At 40.4% G+C, this 26,056-nt stretch overlaps 1 protein-coding gene across 1 annotated transcript in view; it reads left to right on the top strand.

Moving 5' to 3' along the window:
• The window catches only part of ABCD2 (ATP-binding cassette, sub-family D (ALD), member 2), a 49,428-nt gene that overhangs the window by 343 nt on the left and 23,029 nt on the right, over window positions 1-26,056 (top strand). The window contains exons 2-7 of the mRNA XM_010131409.1: window positions 1-706; window positions 2,059-2,239; window positions 6,587-6,708; window positions 9,808-9,976; window positions 12,752-12,846; window positions 14,164-14,309. The exon at window positions 1-706 is cut by the window's left edge and continues 6 nt beyond it. Of these exons, the coding sequence (XP_010129711.1) occupies window positions 1-706; window positions 2,059-2,239; window positions 6,587-6,708; window positions 9,808-9,976; window positions 12,752-12,846; window positions 14,164-14,309 (1,419 nt within the window). The remainder of the gene's footprint in view (window positions 707-2,058; window positions 2,240-6,586; window positions 6,709-9,807; window positions 9,977-12,751; window positions 12,847-14,163; window positions 14,310-26,056) is intronic.

Here is a 26,056-nt window from a genome sequence, read left to right as displayed (position 1 = left end):
GGCCGTGGACGCGGAATTTTTAAAGCAACTACTGGAACTTCGCAAGCTGTTCTTCCCAAAGCTGATGAGTGCTGAACTGGGCTTGCTCTGCCTCCACTCGATCGCTCTGGTTTCTAGGACCTTCCTCTCCATCTATGTGGCTGCTCTCGATGGGAAGATTGTGAAAAGCATTGTGGAAAAAAAGCCCAGGAGCTTTGTCTTCAAATTAATCAAATGGCTGATGATTGCAATCCCGGCCACTTTTGTGAACAGCACCATACGGTACCTGGAGTGCAAGCTGGCCCTCGCCTTCCGCACACGCCTGGTGGATCACGCCTATGAGACCTACTTTGCCAACCAGACTTACTACAGAGTGATCAGCATGGACGGGCGGCTGGCCAACCCTGACCAGTCCCTCACTGAGGACATCATGATGTTCTCACAGTCCGTGGCACATCTCTACTCCAACCTCACCAAGCCCATCTTGGATGTCGTGCTCACCTCCTACACCCTCATCCGCACAGCCCGTTCCCGAGGTGCTAACCCCATCGGGCCCACGGTTCTGGCTGGGCTCGTTGTCTATGCTACGGCCCGTGTCCTCAAAGCCTGCTCGCCCAAGTTTGGCAAGCTGGTGGCTGAGGAGGCTCACAAGAAAGGCTATCTGCGCTTTGTGCATTCACGCATCATTGCCAACGTAGAAGAGATTGCCTTTTACCGAGGGCACAAGGTAAGGAGGAGAGACGTTGGGGAGGGTGGTGGGTTCGCTCCTGCAGTGCCGGAGCCTACCACACTTCATCTGCTCTTTGGGTCCCTTTGACGTTTAAACCAGTTTACAGCTAGTACTTCCCGTTTCTCAGGAAAATGCTGTCTCGGGGGATATCTGGTGCGAGCAGACGGTAGTTCCCTTGTGCTCAGACCATGTTCCTGTTTTGCAGATGGATCCTGTGCTTTTCTAGAAAGCAAATCTCTGTTACTGTGTTCCCCCACCCAGTCCATTCCACTTAACTTTTCCAGGCTTTTTTTTTTTTTACCCATGTTTATGAACTAGAAGATTTAATGCTGCAGAAATAGCAACCAGGGCACACCTGAAATTCTAGGGGAAAACTGTATGGTAGCACGGAGCACTACAACCTTTGACACTCTTTTACATAGCTAAGCAAAGATGTAGTCATCAGAGTCTTAAAATAGCTTAAGTACAGTACTTCAGCAGTCACAGTTACATAAACTAATGGCTTGTTTTAAAACCACCTTTCTAAGGAACTCTTCATATTTTTATTAGAAATGAATTTTGGCTTTCACACCTTCAAACACAATTTGGAAAAAAAAAAAAGTTGTTTCATGTAAGTTAAAAATGAAAGCCGGAAACCAGTCTGAAGTATTACTGCTTCAGTCCTGGCAATGATTATGTAATGTAAATGGTGTATTTTGGTAGAAGTAATCGTTCTCAAAAGCTGCCTGTAGTAATGTTTTAACTGCAGCTAAAGTAAGCAATTTTTTTGATACCCAAATATACTGCCTTAAACTGAACGCGTTATATCATATCAACTTGCCACTATCTTTGACTTGTTAAACCTCTTGGGGTAGGTCTCTTCCTCTAGTCTGCTTGCAAAGGGAAGCAGCATTGCATTTCAGGGATCAGCTCTGCAACTTGGAGTCATTGGAGGTAATTGATCCCCAAACGCTTTCCGATATAAGGAGCTTCAGTTGCTGTGAAACTCCACAGCTGCAGCTTTATTAAAAGGATGTGCAATCAATCTTACTTTGGTTGTTGGAATCAGCTGTTGTGACTGCCTTGTTCGTTGTTCTTGCATATATCAGAGATTGTAAAGGACCTGAAAACTTGCCAATGTACTACCTAGAGATGATGGCATAAGCAAGAACTGGGTCCACTGACTTCCCTAAAGCTGTACACTTCAGCTGTGAGACTGCAGCACTGTGAAAATAAAGTACCGTGCAGCAGCTGTGATTCAGAAGTCATAGCTCTGGGTACCTGATTATTTCGTGCACGTACGTGAACTTATCTTGTATGACATGGGCATCTTTGTTGCATTGTATAAATGTTTTATTTTTTAACTGTAGGTAGAAATGAAGCAACTGCAAAAAAGCTACAAGGCTTTGGCAGATCAAATGAATCTCATTTTGTCCAAACGTTTATGGTACATCATGATAGAGCAGTTCCTGATGAAGTACGTCTGGAGTAGCTGTGGAATGATTATGGTTGCTGTGCCCATCATCACTGCAACAGGATTTGCAGATGGCGGTAATACCATTTTTTACTTAATTTCTAAATGTTTCTTTAAGATACGTCCTCAAAAGACTGTACTTCCCCAAACCTTTTGTATTTATTTATTATTCACAGATTTTATTACCATGTCCTTGTCTTGTGCATAACTTTCAAGCATAGCGAGTCAGCTATGAAAGAGCAATGCAAAAGATCCAACTTTGAACACAGGCTTGATAAACAGCATGAGTTCAGGAGTTAGAGGATCCTCATGTCATATGAGATTATAATGAGAATTGCAGTCCTTTTTCACTAGCCCCGTTGGGATAGCAGACTGATTTCTGCAGCATCTTCTGCTACTTTACAAAATGATGCTATTAACTTTCCTAGAGTGCTTATCTGCTCCTTCCATAAACCATAGTGTAATTATAGGTAATTATTTGCGAATGTGTTGACCTTTTAGGAACTGCTGTTTTTCCCTGACTCCCTGGGTGAAGAGAAGGTGAAATTCAAATTCCAGGCTTGGATGATAGCATTTTTGACATCTTATTACAATTTCCAGGAAATGAAATGTTTCTCAAGAGAATTGTTATTGCAGATGCTATTAAAAAAAAAAAAACAAAAAAACCCCCAAAAAAGAGAGAGAGCAGAAAGAAAGTTAGTTAAGGAGGAGTAGTAAAAGACAAGTGGGGAAGTTCGCCTCAACAGGCTTCTTTGTGTGCAGTTAGAACCATAGAATATATTAAAATTCTGTAGGATTCTTTAAGCACAAATACTACAATGTCTGCGGAAGGATCAGTTCTAAGTTGGGTATGTTTAATCATGAATGAGTGAATTCTTTTCCATGCAGGTCTTGGTAGTTATATTCCAGATCAGGGCTGTCCAATTAGACAAGCTTGATTTGACCTGTAGGATGGCTTTATGCGGCCCCCGGTAAGTTTAGCTTACTTGCAGTTGTGTTGGTACATGGCTGGGTGTTCAGCTGTCTGAGCCGCTGCCTGTCACATGGCTTAGGAGGGCACTGTATCAGGACCCTGGCTGGTATCCTGGTCACTGCTTCAAAAATATTTGGAGGTCCTAATCCAAATGGAAGGGTTTGTACAAAGCCATGTCGCCTGACAGTGAGGGTTATGGGCAAAACAGAAAAAGTGATGAGAGTCTTTCTGCTAAGACAGGAATGAATGCAGTAAAGAAAAAGATCATTTAACCACACATTGTAAATATCTCCTTGGCATTACAGCATGAAAAAAACCTCCTATTCACGCTAAACTAAATAACATTCCCATTACTCATGAGTATTCTTTTGATAAATGTTTCAAATGTGGGAGAAAAGACAGACACAGCCATGGCTTGTGTTGTAAAGCAGAATATTTTGCCATCAGCAACCTAAACTATTAAAGCACGAGGCTTCTTATGGTGACCTGAGGCAAGTCATAGTAGTGGATCACAAACATAATATTGACAAATCAACACTGTCAAGACCAGTTCAAAGTCTAAGAGGTATTCAAAGAATCAAGCAGACCTGAACTTAGCATTGACCTGCTTGAGAAAACAGTGCTTTGTGCCTCAGCAGGTCAGATGCAAGTTTGTTCATATCTGAAGGAAGAGATAGTGGATTTTTTACTTCAGGATAAATCACCAGGATCAGAGGTATGCACAAAATTGGTACCATGACCAAACTTGAAAGTAAAGGTGTAAAGCAATAGATTTTGTACACTTCTTCAAGTGGGGGGTGGGGCAGGGAGTAAAAAAAAATCCTGCAATAAAAAGAAAAAGAAGAACCTTTTATGACTGTTAGATCTCTGACTAAAATTTTCTAGTTCTATTATATTTCAGGGAAGAAATTAACTGAAAAGCCAAGATTCCCATTTGATAAAATTTCTCATTTTGTATTGTATTAAGCCATTGCTGTTCCAAATGTCATGTCTGTCATCAGTTTGTGGAAAGTACCTATTTTTGGAAGCAAGACTTTGGTTTCTCTAGACACTAGTGAACACTTACCTTTGTTTGTAAAACAAGTATGTCTATCAGTTACATAAATGAAGATGAAAAAGGAAACGTTAGGTTCTGTACGAAACACAGACAGCCTGTCTGCCCTCTTGCAACACACCACTTCTTCAAATGCAGGAGGCCAGCCGTATGAAAAATATTTGGGACAAAAAGTTCAAGACAAGTAATCTTGGTGGGTTAGGCATGTAATATAAGAGCCTTTATTTTGGAACAGTGAAATGCTCATAGATTCAATATCATTTTAATTTTTCAAATACCCCTAATATGACAGATGCAGTGGTTTGTAGGGCTCTCTAAACTCTTGCTAGATGAACTAGCCTGGGCGCTGGAAGCAGCTGTCCGTAAATTCTGCATTTGCATACAGGAGGAATGCTGTATTGGTGTAGTTAAAAGCATACCTGATTCCTAAATCATTTAATTGTGGTGGCTCTATATAGCATGAGCTGCATGAACTGTAATCCCAAGAAGATGAGCAAAAATTGGTTCTCTGAGAAGCAACATATTTCAATTTAGTTTTTACTAAGGAATTAACTGAATTCTCCCTGTCTCCCAAATTTATTCTTCTAGGAGTGGAAATGACTTTTTAAAATAAGTGAGAACTACAAGAATTTGTAATCTTCTCCTTGGCAAGAGGTTTTCTGGTTTTTTTTTTTTTTTTTTTTTTTTTTTTTTTTTTTTTTTGTTTGTTTCTTTTTTTAGATTATGCCTCTCATTGTGTCTCAGACAGTTGTATTTCATATAACTAGTTGACAGTGTACCGATGTTGTGTAGTTTAAACTAAAAAATTTGAACATCTATGTCAATTAATTAAAATTGTTATTAAAACCATTGAAGGCCAAAAGAGTGACATATAGATGGGGTGTATAGATAGATAGATAAGCATGCAAAATTATGATGTGTGAATAAAAAAAAGGGTTTTTAAAATTATTCATAGTGTATTTCAGTGATTCAGATGTAATTATGAACAGATACCTTTATAGATGTGTAAATGAAAACAAAATAATGTTTAGAATTAAGATACGTCTTAAGAAAAAGATACATCTGGCTTTGGTACTGCATGTATATTTCTAGACATCAGATTTCTAGAATCTGATCTTGTCAGTAAGGTGAGAGAGTTACCAAGTAAAAAAATATTGCTTGCTGTACTCTTGTGTTGATTGACTTAGCCCATAAAATTTACAGTTGCATTACACCTGGAGAGAATTCCTCCTAGATTTGCTTGACCATCAACTCTGCAAATGTCACAGAGGATGCTAATAACAATTGCTAATACAAGAGTTGCCACAGTGGATCCAGACACCTAGCAGCACCTGTAGCCTGAGGCCTAGCAGCAGCTCTGCTTAAAAAGAAACGTCAAAAAAAGTTTACAAACTTAAGAAAACAAATAATACCCGGACCCTGTTCTGCAATAGGCTTAGGCAATATATAAAGATATATGTAAAGTTGTGTGATGAAGAAGACCCTTGAGACTTTTCATTCTAAATCCTGTATGTAAAAAAATCTGAGAGTGGTTTACGACACATTGTTGTCTTCTTTCTTCTAGATGCAACTATTAATACTGAAACAACATTCAGTCTTAAAGTATTCAGGCACTTCTTTTTAAATCTTGATTCCTTCAGGAAGCAAACCTTGCATGTTGACTATACTGTACAAATCTGTAGGTCACATGATAGCGAGGGTGCATGTAGGTATGTTACATATAAACACGTCTATTTCTCACCTATCTTCTACAATTTCTGCTGCTATTTTCTTCTTGCCTGATGCTACTGACACGGTCTTATGAGACAACTCCTTTGGAGCAAGAGTTTTCTTGCTAATAGGCTGCAGTGTCATAAAAAATCCCCACAACTTTGTTCTGGGGTCAAATGAGGAGAGAAGCTGTGTTGTGAGAGATGTCTTCTTTAAACAATGCCTTTGATAACAAAAGAGCTCGTTGCTTTCTTATAGAAACCATGTTGCCAAATTTCTATCAATATGAATGTTTTCCTCTAATGAAGTTGGTAAATAAGTAAGGCTGAAAATGAATAATTGCAAAAGTAGTAAAAATTATGTTAAAAATCAATTTCAGGTCATTGCTTTCTTTTCATATTTTGAAAAATTTAGGTTTAAGAATGAGATATTGAAAGGAAAATTGCCTAGGTAGACAGATAGTATAAAAGGATAGGATGTTTTGCATAAGATGAACTCCATATATTCCCACTTATTCTTTGTTACCAAGCTATCTGTGCTAGCTACGTTCACCTTCTTGAAAGGTTGTCTTCGTAGAGTTAACTTTTTCTTGACTGCTTTTTAATGGCTCAAATTCTGATCATAATTTAATTTGTAGAGGTAATTTTCAGAATAATATTTTAACAGAAAGCTTTTTTTTGCTTTTAGAATTGGAAGATGGCCAGAAACAGGCAATGGTTAGTGAAAGAACAGAAGCTTTTACTACATCCCGAAACTTGCTGATCTCTGGAGCAGATGCTATTGAAAGGATTATGTCTTCGTACAAAGAGGTACTGTACATCTGTCATACATGAAGCAGAAGAGAAAAAAACGTAAGACAAAATTTATATTTAATGTAAAAAGTAAAAAAAAAGTGCAATTTTTAAAGGCAAATTATATTACAACTAAATGCATTGAGATCTTTGAACTGATAGTTTGATCTTTAGAGTTAAGTCCACAGAGAGTCTGAAGTACACAGCTGCCGGTATGGTGCAACATGTAAATGTCGTTTTTAATACTTATGTTCTTGTGCCTTCGGAGAACAATAGCAGCTCCTGGAATGTGAGTGATAAAAGTTCAAATTTCTCCTCTGTTTGGAGCAGAGACCTGCATTCAGGCTGTCTGCCTCCAGTGTATTGCGACCATTCTGTTGGAATTGTCATATAATAGTTTGGGATGGAAGGGACCTTTAAAGGTCATCTAGTGCAACCCCCCTGCAATGATCAGGGACATCTTCAACTAGATCAGGTTGCTCAGAGTCCTGTCTGAGCTCACCTTGAATGTTTCCAGGAATGGGGCATCTACCACTTCTCTGGGCAACCAGTTCCAGTCACGTTTTGTATGAAACACAAAAAGAATCAAATATTTATTTCCTGGCCACCTAAACTGTGAACCTGTATCTTGTGAACATGTTAAATTGTAAGTAATTTTGCAAAGCAGAAAAATTTTAGCAGGAAAAAAACCTGTCTTGGGACAGCAAATAGTCTACAAGTACGGGATGTTCATCTGGAAGATCAGAGATGTTGATTCTGGTCTCTACCTGTATTTCAGTAAAGTTGGGCTTTCACCTGTGACCTCTCTTGGGGGGTTCTCTAGGTGCTGACTGTTAAGCAAAAGAAAAGTGAGGCAGTGCTGTTATTCTCCTCAACATCTCCTTCTAAATGTTAGTTCTGCATTGGTTTTTGATTGTCCCTTTGGTGTGGGCCCGTTTTCCCAGTGCAGTGCAAGGAGGCATGTGCTAGCTAGGCAGCTAATCAAAGACTTATGGATTCTGTTACTTGGAATCCAGCCATTACAGCTACAGCTTGGTAAATTGGAGGAGGAGGGGTAGTTTGGCACCTCCAGATACGAACTCGGACAAAGCCAGAGCCTGTGCTTTTTTCCAATGGAGTTCTTTTAATGGACTGATTTTGACCTAGGTTCCTTTAGCTGTTCCCCTGCTTGGCCTCTGCTCTAAAGATAGTGCCAGATAACCTATTGTACACTGATGTAATTTCTACTTTATTTTCAGCATTTAAGTCATTTATCTAATGTACATGGGGACTTAGAAACGTTGTGGTTTTATTGTTTGGAAACAAAAATACCCACAAAGTAGCAGGAACAATTGAACAAACTCACTTTTTTTATAATGTGGTGAGATTTTAATCTAGACAGCATGTGATCAGAAACCAGTTTTATGAATTTCCATCTTAATTTTACATTTGCACTGCTCTTCAAGAGACACTGCAGTACTTCAACCACATTGTCATTCCCATTTTGTGATTCAGGCAGTTTCCAAAGGACAGTGTGCTTCAGTCCACTTCAAGGGGTAGTAAAGTTCTAATTCTCTCCCAGCTGATTCCCCCAAAGCAGCCTCCTTCCAGTCAGTGCAATTCAGTGTGCAGATGAGGTGGGCTCAACTTTCCTTTGCAGGGCAATAGTTTAGATGGGAGTATTTAGTGTTTTGACAAAGTGAGCTTGAAGGGTCATGGTTTAGAAAGTGACTACAAGTTACATTTCTTCTGGGTCAGAGTTGATATGAGTTTCATTCATCATCTACAGGATTCTCTCCATCAAGTGCCGCTGCTGATGCTGTGCGGAGCACTCAGTCCTGGCAGGAGCTCCCACTGAAATTGCTAGAGAGACTCCAGAGTGGAGAACGATGTTACAAGTCCTCTGTGCTACCTGCTGACTCAAGTGGTGTTAGCCCAGTGCTTTTCACAGCTGTTAATGCCATTACTGATAGTGCAAATCAATGTACAGCTGATGGAGCTGAAACATTGGGTGGTTTCTCCTTTTAAACTGAGTTTGTCGAGGTGTTGTGTACTTGTTAAAGTGGAGTGATGGCCATGTGGCCAAAACTAACGCTCACTTCTGAAGCTGGCAGAAATAGTTAAATTTGTAGAGGATTTTGTGTTGGAATTATGTACATCGTAACAGGTAATCTCAGTCATGGGGTGTATGCACACCAAGCTAATGATTTTATAATCTTGAACTCATTTTCTTGCTATTCTTGTCCTGCTTTCTGCATTTAATAGAAAATTTAATGGTTTTTAAACTGTCTAATAACACATTTATAATAAGATGTCTGGGTTTACTTCTTTGCTGCCAGCAGATGGAAGTAGTTCTTTGGGAGCTTTTGGTGTTGTTGCTGCCCATGAATAGGAAGTTATCAGGTCCAGAGATCTGTTTCTGTCTTCACCAGGTGGAAATGTGACGAAAAGACCAAAAATAAAGGAGAACGCCTTTTAGGAGACTTTACCCTCTTGGAAACACTCAGTTCTAATGCAAGATCTCAGATTTAGCTCTGGTACTCCAGCATGCAGTTGACTGAAAAGTAATTTCTTTTTTGTATCGTATTTTAGATCAGGATGCCTGGTGCTGCCTGTTTTACACAGAAAAGCACACCTTTCCCACAGCAGATTTTGGGAATACGGGGAAGTAAACATAGATAATTATTCGTGCCATTTTTTCTCACTTCTCTGAACCTTTATTTTGCTGACAAATGTAGGGATTTTATTTTTCTTCTGTATGATAGGTTCTCTGTTTTCAGATAGGCTAATTGCTGTTCTCTGCTGGTTGAAGACTCTGCTGATCCCTGGAAAAGAGCAGTCCCTGCATCCTCGTCGTTTTATGGGGCTATCATGGCTTACATTGGCTGAAATCTGTCCCCTTCACACTGTCGCAGTCTGCTGGCTGGTAGGAGCTCTGGGTGGCCTACGGGTTGGCACAGAAGCTCAAGGAGTGAGAACTGATAGGCATCGGATGATGCATCGTTGATCCTTCCAGAATAGTATTTGAGAAGCAATGACTCAGAATAGCTGGGAATGTTTTTCATGAATCTTTGGCCAGACACCTAATTTATAGAATTTGTGAAGTATAACTGAAATGAGGCATTTGTTGTTTTTCAGGTGACTGAGCTAGCAGGCTACACCGCCCGTGTCTACAACATGTTTTCAGTCTTTGATGAGGTGAAGAGAGGCATCTACAAAAGAACTGCTGTTATTCAAGGGTCTGAAAAAAACAGCAAGAATGAAGATAAAGCAGAATTACACATTGATGGGCCCTTAGAAATAAAAGGTAATTAATTCATATTTGTACGTATTTCCCTCTGTGTGAGGTCGGTGCAGTGGGACGGGAGGTGAGCAGAGGTTTTGTTTTTACAACAAATCAGCCTCTCGGCCTTAATACCCCAGAGGCCATGTTGTCTTCCATTTTAACCTCCTGCTGCTTTGTAACTCTGCTTATGTAGTGCTTTTCTAATACACAAAATTACTTAAATGAGTTCTGTAAAAAAACTTCCAATGAAAAAGGCATTTCAGCTATTCTGCTACTGTGGTGGTGGTATTATTTATTTTTCTTACATGGACAGAGCCTGCTTTCCTCAGACACTTAATTTTTTTCAGAACACCGAGACTAACAGTTTCATCCTCAAACACCACATTATTTTGTTGAGGGTGGGAGGGAAAGATATATTGGTTCGGTAGTTTTTGACAAAAATACTACTTTGTTTTCAGCAGCTAAAAATCAGCCTCATTTTTTTGTAATTTAGTGGGTTTTTTCAACTGAAAATGAGCTGACAGCATTACCCTTCCCTTCACCTCCCAAATGATCTGATGGATGTACCCTTTATCGCCCCTGTCTCTACCCTGTGTCTTCTGGTGCCACTATCTGTGTCCGCCTTCCCCAAAGCATTTTCTATGTATATCCGTTTCTTACCATGCTCAATTGTGTGCCACCCCTCTCTTCCTCTTGCATCCAGCTTCTCTCTGAGGTACTTAAAGGCAGCTTATGCAATGGGCTTTACAGAATTTTCTCAACAGACCCCTTCTGCTTCTCCCCTTTGTGGTGCTGAAAAGCCTCATACCCTCCCTTTGGCTTCGGAAAACTTAAACCTTGGTCGAGTTGAAGGCACCAAAGTGCTCTTTATGAAGTAACTTCTTTCAGCAATTTCAACAGTGCTGCCCTTCAGCACAGATTTCTCAAAGGTCCTCTGACAGGGTTCTTCATAACAAACAGTCTGATGCAGCGTAATGGATAGCTGCAGAAATAGCTGATATCTTAGTCTTGTAGATCTTGGGAATATTAGGTTGAAATTAAAAGAAATGGCATTTTGTAAGTCTTACATTTTGTCACGTACAAGAGAAAAGGTTTGTAGTTCCTGAAGCAACAAATTAATTTGGGGTCTCTTTTTAGACAACTGTGTTTTAAAACCAAACCCAAAAATACAGTTCAGATATGCAAGCACAGTGTTCATATTCCCTTTTGGTTCGGTGTACTTATACCCCACTCCTTTTTTTCTCTGCAACCTTTTCCCAAGATTTGATTCCACTACAGTCACACATTTCATGCAGCCTGAATTCCTCCTAGGTCATGGTGACTAGTGTTTGCTCCCGAGTGGTGGTAGGCTCGCAGAGGCAGCTAGCCCAGACCAAGCGCTGGTCACAGGAATTAAACAGAATTTAGGCCAGATGAATCTAGGCCACAGGCTCCAGACTTTTTATGACAAGTTCTATTGTAATACTGTTTTTTCTCCTTTCTTTTGGTCTTGATACTTCGGAAATCCCTGCAGAGTGGATTTGTGTGTGGATAAAAGTACACGTGCTTGCATAGTTGTATGTGTCTGCGTTGTTAGAAAAGAAAAATCTTAATATTTAGCTTCCCCAAAGACTCTTTGAACACATGCTACTTATTCCCTTTTGAATCATCCAATATGAGTTTATGTAACTAAGGGGTGTCTGTTCTGTGCCTTGCATTTTCTGTTATCAATGAGAGCATTAAATATATTGAGAGCATATGATAGAGCTTGAATATGTGATACATGAATAGAGAATGAAAATATGAAAACTACTAGAATATTTTTAACAGATAATAATATTGCCTTATAGTGTATCTAATAATCCAGTTATAAACATGAAACAGAATTTTGTACATTTTGTACAAATACTATCAAATTACATTTGTGATTACACATAAATATGCTTTAAAAGCAAGCTAAAGTTGCAATCAAACACTGTGAAGTTAGTAAATGAGAATTAAGTTTGCTTAATACTTAGTTTACTATTTTTTATCATAGATATAATTTAACTAGAATTTCTCTGCTCTGTCCAGATAATACAATAAGGAGCCCAGTTGTTTAGGTTCTGTAAGAGAAGCCCATTAACAGGCGACTGAAAAGTTAGAGTTGGTTTCATTTTTTTACTGTTTGCAGAAGAATTTATTTCAAAGTCCTTGTGTTACAAGGAGTATCCAAATGTCCGATTGAGATTATATATTTACATTTGCCAGAAATCCAGATGGTAAGTGTAGCTTCTGGAGTGAAATGTTGTATGGATTTCTGCACATACTTACAAGACACATTTACAGTGTCTGTGGCTTCAAAAAGAGATGGAAGCAAGCCATTAGATGTTTTCTCCTTTGCTCTCTAGCCTTCATGTTTCGGAGCTGGTAGTGGAAGTAGGTTCCATTTTCTCATTAAATCCTCAAGAGAAGGTAAACTGATCTGCCTGTGATAAGGCTGTCCTTGAACTTTTTTACTGGTTAATATTGATCACCTATTTAAAACAAAATACAGAAAATACAGGTGGTATATGAATAGACATGTCTTTAGTGCGTTAAATATTTATGATGCATACCATGCGTTGTATTTATGATCAAATTTAGGATTCATTGCACACTCTTGGCTACTGCTGACTGTTTTTCTGACTAGCTAGGATTTTCCACTGGGGGAACCTGGAGCACATTAAAAAGTTGTTTGAAACTCACCAGTTTATGCTTCTCAGCCATGCACAGACTGTCGTATATCATTGCTTAATGGAAGGTGTCACAAACTGTAATTTTTTTTTTTCTTTCTAGGGAAAGTTATTGATGTTGATCATGGAATTATTTGTGAAAATGTTCCTATTATTACTCCGAATGGCGATGTGGTGGTTTCCAGACTAAACTTCAAAGTAAGATGATATGCAAGAATCTTCTGATTGTTGCCATCACATTAACAGAAACAGCACAGAATTCATGTACCTTATATTAAGTTCTTGGAGGAGCATATGCGTAGAAGGGGAAGTCCAGAAAGGTAGGCATAGTAGCTTAATAGAGTCAGACATAACATAGTTTATCCTGCTCAGAGGAAAGAGGAGAGAGGATTTCTGGTGCTGTTGCCAGGTGAAAAACCGACCTAAGGTTTTCAAGGGTGTATCTGGGAGTCTGCATCCATCTTTACTTAACTTCAGTGAAACCAGGATGCTTTTCTCACATAAGCTCCTTTGAAAGTCTGAGTTCACAGCAACAGTTTAAAAATGGAGTCTGTAGTTTTGCTTGATCACCACAAAGAGCAGTACTAATAGTTGACAGCATAGTTCACAAGCCCAACCATAGTCTTTACTCAGTAAAAACTTGTGTGGTTTTTAAAAAGCTATTCCAGATAGTACTCAGTACCTGCCCACAATTTTAATAGATGTAATACTCGATGTATATCCTGATCTTACGTTCCAGTGCAGATGTTGCTATTTTGAAAAATAGTTATCAGGACACTAACGTGAAAAATTCCACCAGGTCTTTTAATTTAGCTGAAGCAGAGTGTTCCCCTTGCTACCTCTATTGGTGTAGGAGCTAGAAGTACAGGGTCCTAGCTATGGCAAAACTTGCAATGACTTCACTGTAGGAATTTCAGATTACAGCTTTATGGTCAAGGAGACAGTTGTATTTAATTGTTTGGCTTAAGAGACAGAAAGTATCACATAGTCAATATATTTATGTAAAGCATAGGCAATGACATTGTGATTATACGTAAGTATGCACTTATATGTAGACAGGATAATAACCAAATGAGCAGAAACAAGAGCATCACAGCCAAAATATCACTTGTAATTACGTGGGAAAGGGCAATGTGAAGTAAATTTTGCAGATAATTTGGTCAGGCTCCTATAGCTTTAATTAATATCACTGATGGGCACAGCACTGCTCTGTACACCATTAACACCTCTGGACCTAGTCTGCATTAGAATAATTGATTCTGACTGGGGTGTATTGACATGGTGATATAATCAGTGTAGTTTGTAGAAATACTCAGACATTACAGAAATTACTTTCATTATTTTAGCTCACATTATATATAATGCTACTGTTTCTAGAATAATTGCAGAAATATGTGCAGATAATTAATGAAGTGGGTTGTGAATTTGCTATAAACTCCCTCTGGGAATCTTAGACTGTCTTGTGCCACATAACTGTGTAGTGGTAACATCTTTGCATTTTCATTGCTACTGTAGGTCCAGGAAGGGATGAATCTTTTAATCACTGGACCCAATGGCTGTGGAAAGAGTTCGCTCTTCAGAATTTTAAGTGGTTTGTGGCCTGTGTATGAAGGAATTCTCTACAAACCCCCTCCGCAGCATATGTTTTATATACCACAAAGGTATGTGTATTGCTCACGGTGATACTTTTTTTTCTGGTTACATGAATTTTGACCCTGTTTCTCTCACTGTGAATGTGTGATATGTACAGCCAACTCAGAAGGTGGTAAGCACAACTGCAGCTGTCTGGAGAGTGCTAAGAAAAGCAGATCCCTTCTCATTGGTGTTGTACATCTTCAGTCATTGGAAAGGGCTTATATGCTCCCCTGATGGCTAAAGTCCTGGGTGATTTGGATCATGGCAACAGACTAGAATCTGAAAGAAATTTGAACTAAACCTAATGGATCTTAATTCTCATTTCGCTTTAAAACCAAAGATCAGAAGAAGTGAGAGTGTTTTAGTTCCTAAATGTTGAATTGCTCAAAATAATTGTCAAACCTTCAACTTCTACAGTACAAGACCAGAATTCAATCTGATATTAACTGCAAATTGCCTTTTTAATAATATGTGCTCATTTCAACAAGGGAAACATGGCTTTTTTTTTGTGCTTCATTTGTATTCTGACTTGTTTTTGGACTCTTCAGAACATAATTTAATGCAATTGATTCTAGAATATCCCCTTAGAGACTTCTAACTGGGTTGTTTTGCAAAAGGAAAATCAAACACTGAGAATCTTTGACTGCTTTCTGTAGTTCATTTCTTCCCATGGGCAAAAGAAGTATCACGGTACAGTTTGTAGTCTTGTTTTAAAAGTACAAGCTATTAAGCTGAATGGAATATATTAACTGCTGAGTAGATTTTCCTCTCTGCAAGTGAAGGTAGCAAAGAACATCTATCTATCTATAATTTTGTCAAATATAATTCTGAGCCACTTGAGGATTTCATTCAGGAATTTGGAGCAAAATGCTTTATTAAACATTTTGCAAAACTGTATTTCAGAATTCCCATTGTGCGGGACATTTTTAAAATCAGATTTATTCTTAGGCAGAACAAAACCTATTCTGAATTTTCTTCTTGCAGAAAATCTTGAGTTTCAGCCACTTCTGTCCTCTGTGTGATCCCAGCCCCTTCTCACATCAACATCTGAGGCTGGCCTGCCTACAGCCCTTCCGCGTTACTTATGTCCCCTTTATTCTGTGAATACAAACAGACTCACATAACATTCAGGCAGATTTGCTGAGGTGCTGGTTGAGGGTAGTGATTCACATCTGCTGGGTTTTAGTTTCCATAAACACTGTTCTTTGTAAGCTGTTCCCCTAACTTTGCAGTGCTGTGGGATTTTGTCCCTTTTCTTTAGAACATTTCAAAACTTTTGGTCAGAAACTGAGATTCAGCCAGTGTCTTTGCAGTTCTGTGTGACCAAAGCCAGGTAGCTATTGGTGTACCATCTTTGCAGCGTCCCTGAAGGTATCATTCATGTGCAGCCCATGCTAATAGCATCCCTGAGGACAAGTGGTACTGCCACAATGGCTTCAGGACATCGAAGTGACGTTGCCGTGCCTTGGCTCTGTGGCTGTGGGTGAGGTCTGTGCTTCTGGAGGGATTTCTAGGTATTCCCTTACCAGACACTGCTCTGTTCTTTGGGAAGTGAGGAAGCAGTGAGTGACAGAGAGGGCTCTCCTGCAAAAGTGCTGTACCTTGACTGTCACTGAAGATTTCGAGGTCAAATTTGGGGGAACAGTTCAGATGTGTCCATATGGGTTCTGTAGGCTTGGCAGTGTGGCCTGTCACTCATGTGCCTGTATTCCACTTCTGAGCATTTTAACTGTTAATTTATTTATGGTCTAAATAAATCACACATTCAGTTGGGTTTTTATTGTCTGTCCCTGGCTCTAGAATATATTTAGAATTTCTGTAGTGGTTTGTAAATTGTTCGGAAGTCCTGAAATTAAAGCATCTTGTTTTGGAAGGTCCTGCTAGTGCAACCATTTCGCTTATTAACCCTGTACAAATTGCTGCTTGGTCAGGATTCCATCTGTTTATTTTTTTAGATGTAATTCTGAAACTTCACACTGGAGAAGATAGTGCCCTGCCTAAGTTTCATCACGTATATATTTCAGCATTACTTTAGGGAAAATATATGTTCTGAACTGAGAGGAGGTAGGGTGGTGTATCACGTGGGTTCAACCTGCCTTACTTGTTCATTTGATAGGTAGGTGAAAACTGTGGTATAGCAGAAGGCTCTTGTATTGGTGGATGTCTGTCAGAGCAACAAGTTAGAATGACATCACTGTGTTTAAGTGTATAAGTTACCTCCAGTCTAAGAACATGAGAGACAGCTCCCCATGAATGGGCACAGTTACCATTGAGCCTGGTAGGAGCTTACTCCTGCGTGCCTGTGGATGAGTTTAATTCTGCATCAGCCCTCTTTGAGTCAAATGTAGGAACCTCATCTACACACAGTGAATGGTGGAGAATACAGTGACTACTAAGTGACAAAATACTCCACAGCAAATAGGAGCTTTCTGAAAAGATTATTTTTTCATCTCTAATGTTCCAGCACAGTATTCCAGAAATGCGTGGGAAAATGTGTTTTTGCCAAGTTCAGAAGCTACACACAAAAGTGTGATTTATTAAAAACTGAATTATCTCATTGTATACTCCAAATTTAATCAGCACTGAAAACGCTTTGTAGTTAGCTGTACTTAGCAGTATGCAGGCTTTAAAGCAGAGCCTTAAGAGTCCCTATTTTTGTATCTTTTAGATTGTTTAGCATCGTTATACTGCGTTTTTTAGATTTTAGTGTGAATCATTGTGAGGTTTGTTTTTTTTTTTCTCACCTTCTAAAGGGCCAGGCGATGCAGAATTTGTCCTTAATCAGTCATGGTTCTGGTGGATGCTAATGGGAAAAACTGCCCTTTTGGGGGTCAAGGAGAGAGAAGCACAGGGATTTATGTGAGTGAGTGCTGCTGTCCGTGACAGGCCTGTAAAAGAGGAGAGTGGACAGAGGAGAGGGAGGCTTTAAGCAGTCCAGCATCGTATTGGTGCCAGAAGCAGCTTGTTTTCAAGGATGGAGCAGCGTTAGGAACTGCTCACAGCTCAACAAGTTGTCACATCTCATTGGTGCCTCAGTAACTGGCAGCATGTGCGCTCTTACCCCTTCTACTTCTTTGTCCCTCTTTTGCAAAGTAAAATTTGTTTGTGTAAACCACCTGTTTGTGTTCCTCTTTTTCTTAAATGGTCAAGAAGGTAGCATGAATGAAAAAGTAAATGCTTGTGGGTGCTCTAGTTGGTAAGGAATCATGATTCAAGTCAGAATTCAGAAACATCAGTTTAGGTAATAAATAATTAACAAAAATATGTAGTGGGTAGCATGAGTAACAATGCTAAAGATATGACTACAGGATGTCTACGTAGCACTTAGGGAATTAAAGAATTAGTCAATCCTTTCATAATGTGTCAGCTGTGTATCTGAAAGTAGCCTGATTTTCTCCAAACTGTGCCCCGTTCCTATTCTATTGGTCTTAAACATGGGGGGAGACTTCACCTCTGTGGAATTAGTGGGCTCTAGTGTACATTTCCTCCTAAGAGTTACTCCAGCTCTCGCTCTCCAACTTAAGTCTCAGCTTTTTCAGTTGTAAGGAAACAGATTCTGCACGTGTTGGCTCTCATTTCCTTAGTTCTCCGTTGTTTCATATAAACACCAGGAGATTTGTGCACCTACATACTTGCAGGTTACCTTGACAACGCCACAGGAATATTCCTCAATGCCTCTGCACTGTAAAGCTGCAGTAAAGCTATAATCACCAGTGGGTTATTGATATAAATTATTAATAATTTTCTGCCAGTTGTGTTGTCTTTTCTTCATTTGCATGGAGGAATGTCTCGTGCAGTCTATCCTAGTCCCATAACTGTCTATCCTGATTCTTGAGTACTCCTAGAACAACACGTAACTGAAACGTCCATTGGCATTTTCTCTAGCTTGAGGACTGATTCACATTCGTAAGAGCTCAGAATAATTCTTCATTCACTGTACTTCTTTCTCTCTGTCCATTGTTACTGTTTTCTCTCTCCAGCTTGCATCTACTGTAACCTGGGTATTTTTGTGAGAGAGATGTGTTTCTCTAGCAGTATGCTAGAGCTTCTCTTTAATTTTGTGAGCCATTCTAGTAGAAGCACAACCCTGAGCATTTTCTCAGCAGTCACATTGACAGTCCAGTTCTGTATTCTCTCTCTCTCTGTTTCTATTGCTCATTCAAGTAGCTTTCTAGTATTTGTTTCCTTCAACACCAGGCTTGTCAGATGCTAAAATGGAGGCAACCAAAGAAGCACTAGTATCAAATGTTCGTTCTTCATCATTTAAGATTTATATACCTATCTCTGGCTGTCATCTTACTAATGCTAGGACAGTATGGAACATAACAGTTTAAAGGTTTATCTGACCAACCTAAACTGTTTGGTTTTGCATACGTCTGCTTGATTTCTGCTTTATATCTGGGGTTCCTTTACAAGTCTTTTCCTGTCTGGTGTTTTTCCTTCTGTATTCTAAAAATATTCTTGGTTACTAAACAAAATTGTATCAGCTACAAAGATAAATTTCCTCTCCTTATCTTGTTAATTGCCTCAAGTAGTCCAAGGGTATTCATCGCATGGATGAAACCAAGGAAGACTATGCCAGTTCTAAGTGATATAAATAATAAACTGGTAAAGGTCATTTTTACATTACAAGCACAGTAAACTTCAAAGATTATAGTGTGATTCAAATGTTATCTTAAACGTGGAGGTACTTAGTAGTGGCCACCGTCATTAAAATGTGAGTGTTAAGACAATTTTTGATCACCTAAACAATTTAATCTTGCAAAATTGTTGTGTTCCTGTTCAAATACCCTATAGTACATATAAAAATATGTGCATATGTAGCACGTGTACATATGGTTCTTCTGTATTTGGTTACTTTCATGTTACCGTGTTGTCTGTTAGAGAAGTAGCCCAAGTGACATGCTGTGCAAATATGCTCATGCGAGTTCTGCGGCCTCATCTCATTTAGATTGGCTCAGATGTCTCTATGCTATGTTGTATTTTGCACATCCCGATTTCTTGTCAGCTCATACTGCTCTGTCTTTAACTATGATCCCTTTAGTTGGGTCAGCGGGAGTTAACTGTATCCTGACTGCACACATCAATACCACATGAGCAATTGCCATTGCCCTTCAGCATTCTGCTGATAGTACATCACCGTGCTGACTTGTTCCTTCGGTACTTCTCCATCAGTTTGCGTCACGCGCTATAGATACCTACGCCCTTGCACACTGCATCTGTTTGTCCTGTTTACTGTTATCAAGTTCATGGTGCTCCTTTTAAATCTGTTTATTTCCAAAGTTCAACAGTTATTTGACGAATGAAAAAAAGGTCTGTGGTACATAGCATTAATGTGAAACAACATAAATTCTTCCATTCTGCATACTATTTTGATAACAGGTTTGCTTAATTGTCTGCTACGTTTTATGTTCTTTTTTCTTTTTGAAATGGATTTGTTCAAGACAGGTATGGTTTCAACCCAGCTCTCTCCCCTCCCCCTCCAAGGAGGGGAGAAAAAAATATAAAAGTAAAGCTAGGTGGGTTTAGATAAGGACAGTTTACCTGAACCACACAAAGAGAGAGGAAACAGTAATAAAGTGAGTGATATAAAACACCACCGCTGAGCTGCACTGCACCGTGCCACTGTTTGAAAAGTGTACCCCCCTGCTGGCTAGCCCTCTCCTTATATGTAGCCGAACTCGTTATCCATCTGTTATTTTATATGATCTACATCATGTCCAGATCCATTACTTTACCTGTCCTACCCATATGCACAGATATTCTCGTAGTCTATGGACCATCCCTCTAACCTGTCTGTTGAGTTCATTTAATCCATGACTTTTGGGCTCCATTTGTCATAGCAGTCTCAGGGCAGGAGAGATGGTGTCAGGTTGTTGCGTGTCGCATCCAGAGCTCAAGGCTGGCACATCCCATGCTTATGGTCTACAGGTTGACAGTGTTGATCCTGAGGAAATTGCTGGGCACCAGTTGATGAAGGCAGTTTGAGTTCCATCACCACTGTCCCTCACTCCAAGTCTGTTCCTTATTGATTTGTATTTAGTATTTAATATCATCATACAATTTGATTCACCAGCTGTTCTCACCCAAAATTAAATACCCTCTGAGGTAACACATCAGAATTCCCCTTCCTCTCGCATCACCCAGGTCCTTCAGCAAACCCATCCATGGGATTGCTTTTGCCTTTGCCTGAAGCAGGACTAACCCAGACTGCCTTCCCTAATTTTTGTATTTGTCATGTGTACTAAGGGCACTTTATCCCCTTCTTCAGTGCATGGGAGGTTTGACTGGGCAGGTCCAGCTCGATTGGCAGATCCTCTAGTGTTAGCTAACCAGGTGGCTTTTGCTAAGTATGTATCCCGCTATTTGAAAGTCCCATCCCCCATTGCTCCCAGTGTAGTCTTTAGCAATCCGTTGTACTGTTCAGTTTTTCCAGAGGCTGGTGAATAGTAGGGGTTGTGATACACCCACTCAATGCCATACTCTTTGGCCCGTGAGGTTGTTTTGGAAATGAGTCCCATTGTCCGCCTCGGTTCTGAGGTGCCATGTTGCCACAAGATTTGCTTTTCAAGCCCCAGAATAGTGTTCTGGGCAGTGGCATGGGCCACAGCAGATATTTGCAGCCCTCCAGAAGTGGCTTCCAACATAGCAAGCAGATGGCACTTACCCTGGTGTGTTTGTGGAAGTGCGATACAGTCAATTGCCAGACCTCCCCATGTTTAGATTTCAACCAATGACCTCTGTATCACACAGGTTTTAACCGTTTGGCTTGTATAGTTGCTGTGCTTGTTTCGCATTCATGGATTACCTGTGTGTTAGCGTCCCTCGTCACATCCACCCCTCAGTTATGAGCCCATCTGTATGTGGCTTCTCTACTTTGATGGCCTGAGGTGTCTCTGGCTCACTGAGCCAAAAATAATTCACCTTTATGCTGCCAATCCAGGCCTATGTGAGATGCTTTAACCTTAGCATCTTGGTCCACCTGCTGGTTGTTTTGATGTTCCTCGGTGGCCCAGCTCTTGGTTACGTGGCATCCACGTTGATGCACTTTCACAGCCAGGTTCTGTACCCAAGCAGCAATATCTTGCCGTAATTCAGCAGCCAGATGGGCACTGTCAGTGCTCTGCTTCTATTGCTGTAGCCAATGCCTCCACAGGTTTTGCAAGGAATCAGTATGGAGCCAGAGCACTGGTCACCTTTCTTGGTCAGCAATATCTAAAGCTAGCTGGATGGCTTTCACCTCTGCAAACTGACTCAATTCAGCTTTTCCTTCAGCAGCTTTGTCAGCTCATCGTGTAAAATTCCACACAGCAGCTTTCCACCAATGATGTGTTCCCACAATGCAACAGGACTTGTCAGTGAACAGAGAATATTGCTTCCCTTATCTGCTAGTTTGTTATGTGGTGGGGGCTCTTCAGCACGCGTTACCTCTTCTTCTGGCAACATTCCGAAATCTTTGCCCTCTGGCCAGTTTGTGATCACTTCCAAGATTCCTGGGCAGCTAGGACTCCCTATTTGAGCCTGTTGTGTTATCAGTGCAATGAACTTACTCCATGTGGCATGATGTGCAGAGGAGACCCTCCCTTTGAACATCGAGCCCAGCACTGGCAGCTGGGGTACTGAGAGGAGCTGTGCTTCACTGCCAGCCACTTCTGAGGCAGCTTGAACTCCTTCATATGCTGCCAGTATCTCTTTTTCAGTTGGAGTGGACGTCGGTTCCTTTGTATCCCCAACTCCAAAACACCAAGGGTTGGCCTCGGGTCTGCCTGGATGCTTTCTGCCACAGGCTCTAGGTAGGGCCATTCTCCCTAGCTGTGGTGTAGAGCATGTTTCTAACATTTTGTTCTGCCCAGACTGGCCCAAGGGCTCTTGCGTGAGCAATCTCTTACTTGATTTGTTCAAAGGCTTGTTGCTGCTCAGGGTCCCATTTAAAATAGTTTTTCTTCCAGGTCTCTTGATACAGGGGGCTTATGATCAGACTGTAGTCTGGGATGTGCATCTTCCAGAAACCCACGACGCTTAAGAAAGCCTGTATTTCCTTTTTATTCGTCAGTGGAGACATAGCTGCTATCTTGCTGATTACATCCATCAGAATCTGGTGACTCCCATCTTGCCATTTTTGTTCAGGGGTAAAATTACAAAACATTGGAGGGGACCACTGTCCTAGGCACTTGCCTATACTCTCCCACACAACCTGCCACTCATAACTCTTCGGCTTTGGGGCAGATCTAGTATTCTTAAAAAGACCTGTGTTAACCCTAAACAAGACCTGAGACACATTCAAGAGATGTAACATTATGGGCATCCCAAGGATATTCGAAGTTCTCAAAAGCTGAGAAAGTCTGCTCCCCATCTTGCCCATAGATTGGGTGAGGTTGCTAATAAACAACAATGCCACATACAGATACCAAATTAACCTCATAACCAGTGGTGTAATTGTCTCATAGGTAACAGTATCAAATACAGCATCACGATAGTCCTGATCAGTCTCCCAGGGATGTTAAATACCACCACAGGGAATATGCAGTGTGCATAAGGATTTACGTACCACCACCACGTGAGCAAGTGGACCAACATGGTGACTATGGACTGCCCAGCTAATACATAGAATGCATAGCAAAAGTGTTTTAACATGCTTGGGTCAGATCTGTTGTTATTTCAACCCTTCATATTGCACCACATTGGTTGCCAAAAAAGACTGTTGTGGTTTGAACCCAGCTAACAACTAAGCATCACGCAGCTGCTTGCTCCCTCCCCTCTCCCTCCAAGGCAGTGGAGAAAAAAAGGTAAAAGTAGAGCCATGTGGATTAAGATAAGAATTTACCTGAACAGCAAAAAGAGAGAGGAAACAATAACAAAGCAAGTGATACAAAACACGCTGCTCACCAAAGATGCACTGCACCACTGTTTGAAAAGTCTGCCCTCCTGATGGCTAGCCTCTCCCTTATATGTACTGGGCATGACATCAGGATGGTATCAAATATCTCACTGGCTGGTTTGGTTGGGCTATCCTGGCTGTGGAAATTAACCCCATCCTAGCTGAACCCAGGACAACAGGTTAATTCAGTATTCAGCTGATCATTAAAAAGGGCTGTTAGGGTATAGCCTCAGCCAGGGCACAGCTTTTCCCATTTCATCTTACTGGGACTTGTATAGAAATGTTTGCATTTCTCCTTCCTGATCTTGGAAGGAAGTCCTGTCTTGTCTCACCTAGAACAGAACAGTTTTTGTCTTGCTGCCCTATAGTTTAGCTGAAGCTTTGCCTGCCAGGATCACGGAGGCCTCACCATTGCCACTGAAGGCTCAATTGCAGTTGTAAAGTTTGAAGGTTTTTAATTAGGTCTGTGTGCTGACTAATCACAAGTAATGACAGTACCTCTTGGTAGCATATTGTGAACAAGAGTCACCTGTGCTAATAGTCAGATGTGGAAAATGGCTTTATGGATTAGCTGCTACTCTCTCTCAAGCCATGCAAGGTGCCTTCCTTACTGGTCAGACACGAGTCAGCTAATTAAAGCACAGCTTACAAGTCTGTTCTGTTATTAGGCAAAGTCTTGCAGAAATCCCAGACCGAAAGCTTTAGTCAGCTTGCTGTGCTGGGGTTTAGTTCAGATTTAAAATGTACTTACTTAAATCCAACATCGATCTTAAAGGCTACGATTAAACTGATGTTTGTGAAGGACTTCAGCATGCTGTGGGGTTTTGGTCCCTCAATCCCTGCAGGCTGGGTGCATGTCTGGAGCAAGCTGTGGATATAGGAGATACCAAGAGCACTAAAATTGGGTGAAGAATTGAGATGTGTTGATACATACTCCTCTTGTGTTGTATGTGGACACTAGTGCATTTCCTGGTGGACAGTTGTCTGAAGCGTAGAAACCAGTACCACACTTGCTGCGAATTAACACCCATGTTGATGAGTTTGAATTGGCGGGGAAGGCCAGCCTTGATTTGGTACAGAGATTTCAGTATCATCTCTTACCTATTGGTAGTCTTTTCAGTTGAAGCAGGTTCTCTTATTACTACCTTCTGTACAGATAGGTGGAGAGACTTTGTTCTCCAGACTCGTGGAGATGTCTCACTTAAAACACAATGTGATCATTTGATGCAAGCCAAGTCCCTTTTATTTGTGATCCATACAAGAACTTGACCATTCGTGGATTTAGATCCACTCATTAACTCATTACATTCCTACCAAGTGACAGGTACACAGAGGTATAATGTGAAGTGGGCTCAGCTGCACTAAATACCATGATGCAATTAAAATGTAACATCCGTTCTTATAATCAAAGCTGCATCCCTCCTATTTTGAATATTTTTTCAGTATTAAGCACATGAATCTTGTTTTGGCTCCTGCACAAAAGTGGTTGCCAATAATATGTAGAGCTTCCTCCATTTACATGCTTTTGAGATCTTTTCCTCGATGTTATGGAAAAGCTACATTTTTGACTGCAAGGATGTCCAATTGCAGGAGTATTTCTACTAGGATCTCTGGCAATCAGCTGCTTTGTTTCATAATGTGTTTTGGATGCCATGTTCCTTCCAACATGAGCTTTCAGTGCCTTCATCCCCCACTTGCTTCTTTTGATAGGATTTTGAATATCAAAAGTCCTCATTCAGCACCAATAATTACATGTTGCCACTACCATCTTTCCAGGCATCCATGTATGTGTCAGATTGTTTATGGAACTTCATTTAAAAGCTGGGAAGGTTTTTTTTAAGTACCTTGTCAGGTTAAGCCTGACAAACATTTTATAAATACGAAGTCTATAAATAGATCATAAGAACTGAGTATGTCTCTGGTATTTGTAGCATCCATCCAGCAAAACAACTGATCATCTATCTGATCTGTAATAAGTTCATTTTGCTGAGACAAACAGCTCACCTGCCTTTAAAATTTAGTTTTGATAGCAGTGACAAGGGAACCAATTTACCTGTGGGTTAAGTGGGATTGGGTTAAGTGTAACTTAGCAGTTGCATGTGAGGGAGTAATCTGGTGGTTGAATTTACACAACCTATCTGCAGAAAAGTGTCATTACTGTGTCCAGCTTGAGCAGTTTCCTCCAGCTTAATGCCCTACATTGCAACCGTACAAAGGATCTTTGACAGATGAAGAGAATGGCAAATGTTTACTATTTCAATAGTATTTTACCTGGGAATGTCAAAAAGCATGCTTCACATGCCTCATGCATATCAAATTATGAGAAGCAACTTGGTTACGTAACATGGGGAAGTACTGGGAAAAATAAGCTACAAAACGTGCCTGACATAAAAAGCTTGATATGAAAAGACTGAAAGGATGCTGGCTTTTGTGAGGGGAGGACAGCTGAAAGCTCTAACAACTGTATCATCTTCCCTGGGAAGAAGTCCTTTCTTCTTCTTGCTATAGTTTTCAATCAGAAACTTTTCATTACAATGCCCTATGCATTTAAATATCCAGATAGTAGACATAGCCAGCACTTCCCTCTTGAAGAAGAGATGGTAGCCCTTCACATGCACTATTAGCCTTTTGCAGCTTCTGCCTGCCCCTGTGTCCTGAGCTCCAGAGCTGTGTCCCAGCTCCAAGGTGAACCAGACCTCCACAGCCTTCTCCCAGAGACATTTCTTAGGGTCTAGTTCTGTGTTTGCCTACCTGCAGGCTGAAGATTTCACTCTCTGTCCCTCCCTCAACTCACTGTGGTTTCCAGAGTAAATATAAGTTTTATTCAGTGTGGTCATTCAGTCCTGCATTTCTTGGAGACAATGCAGTATTCACTAGTAACTATCCACTTTCCCT

Source organism: Buceros rhinoceros, unplaced genomic scaffold (genome assembly GCF_000710305.1).
Source record: "Buceros rhinoceros silvestris isolate BGI_N320 unplaced genomic scaffold, ASM71030v1 scaffold2302, whole genome shotgun sequence".
Taxonomy (NCBI): domain Eukaryota; kingdom Metazoa; phylum Chordata; class Aves; order Bucerotiformes; family Bucerotidae; genus Buceros; species Buceros rhinoceros.
Note: the sequence above shows the minus strand (reverse complement) of the source record. Positions and strands in the feature narration are given on the sequence as shown.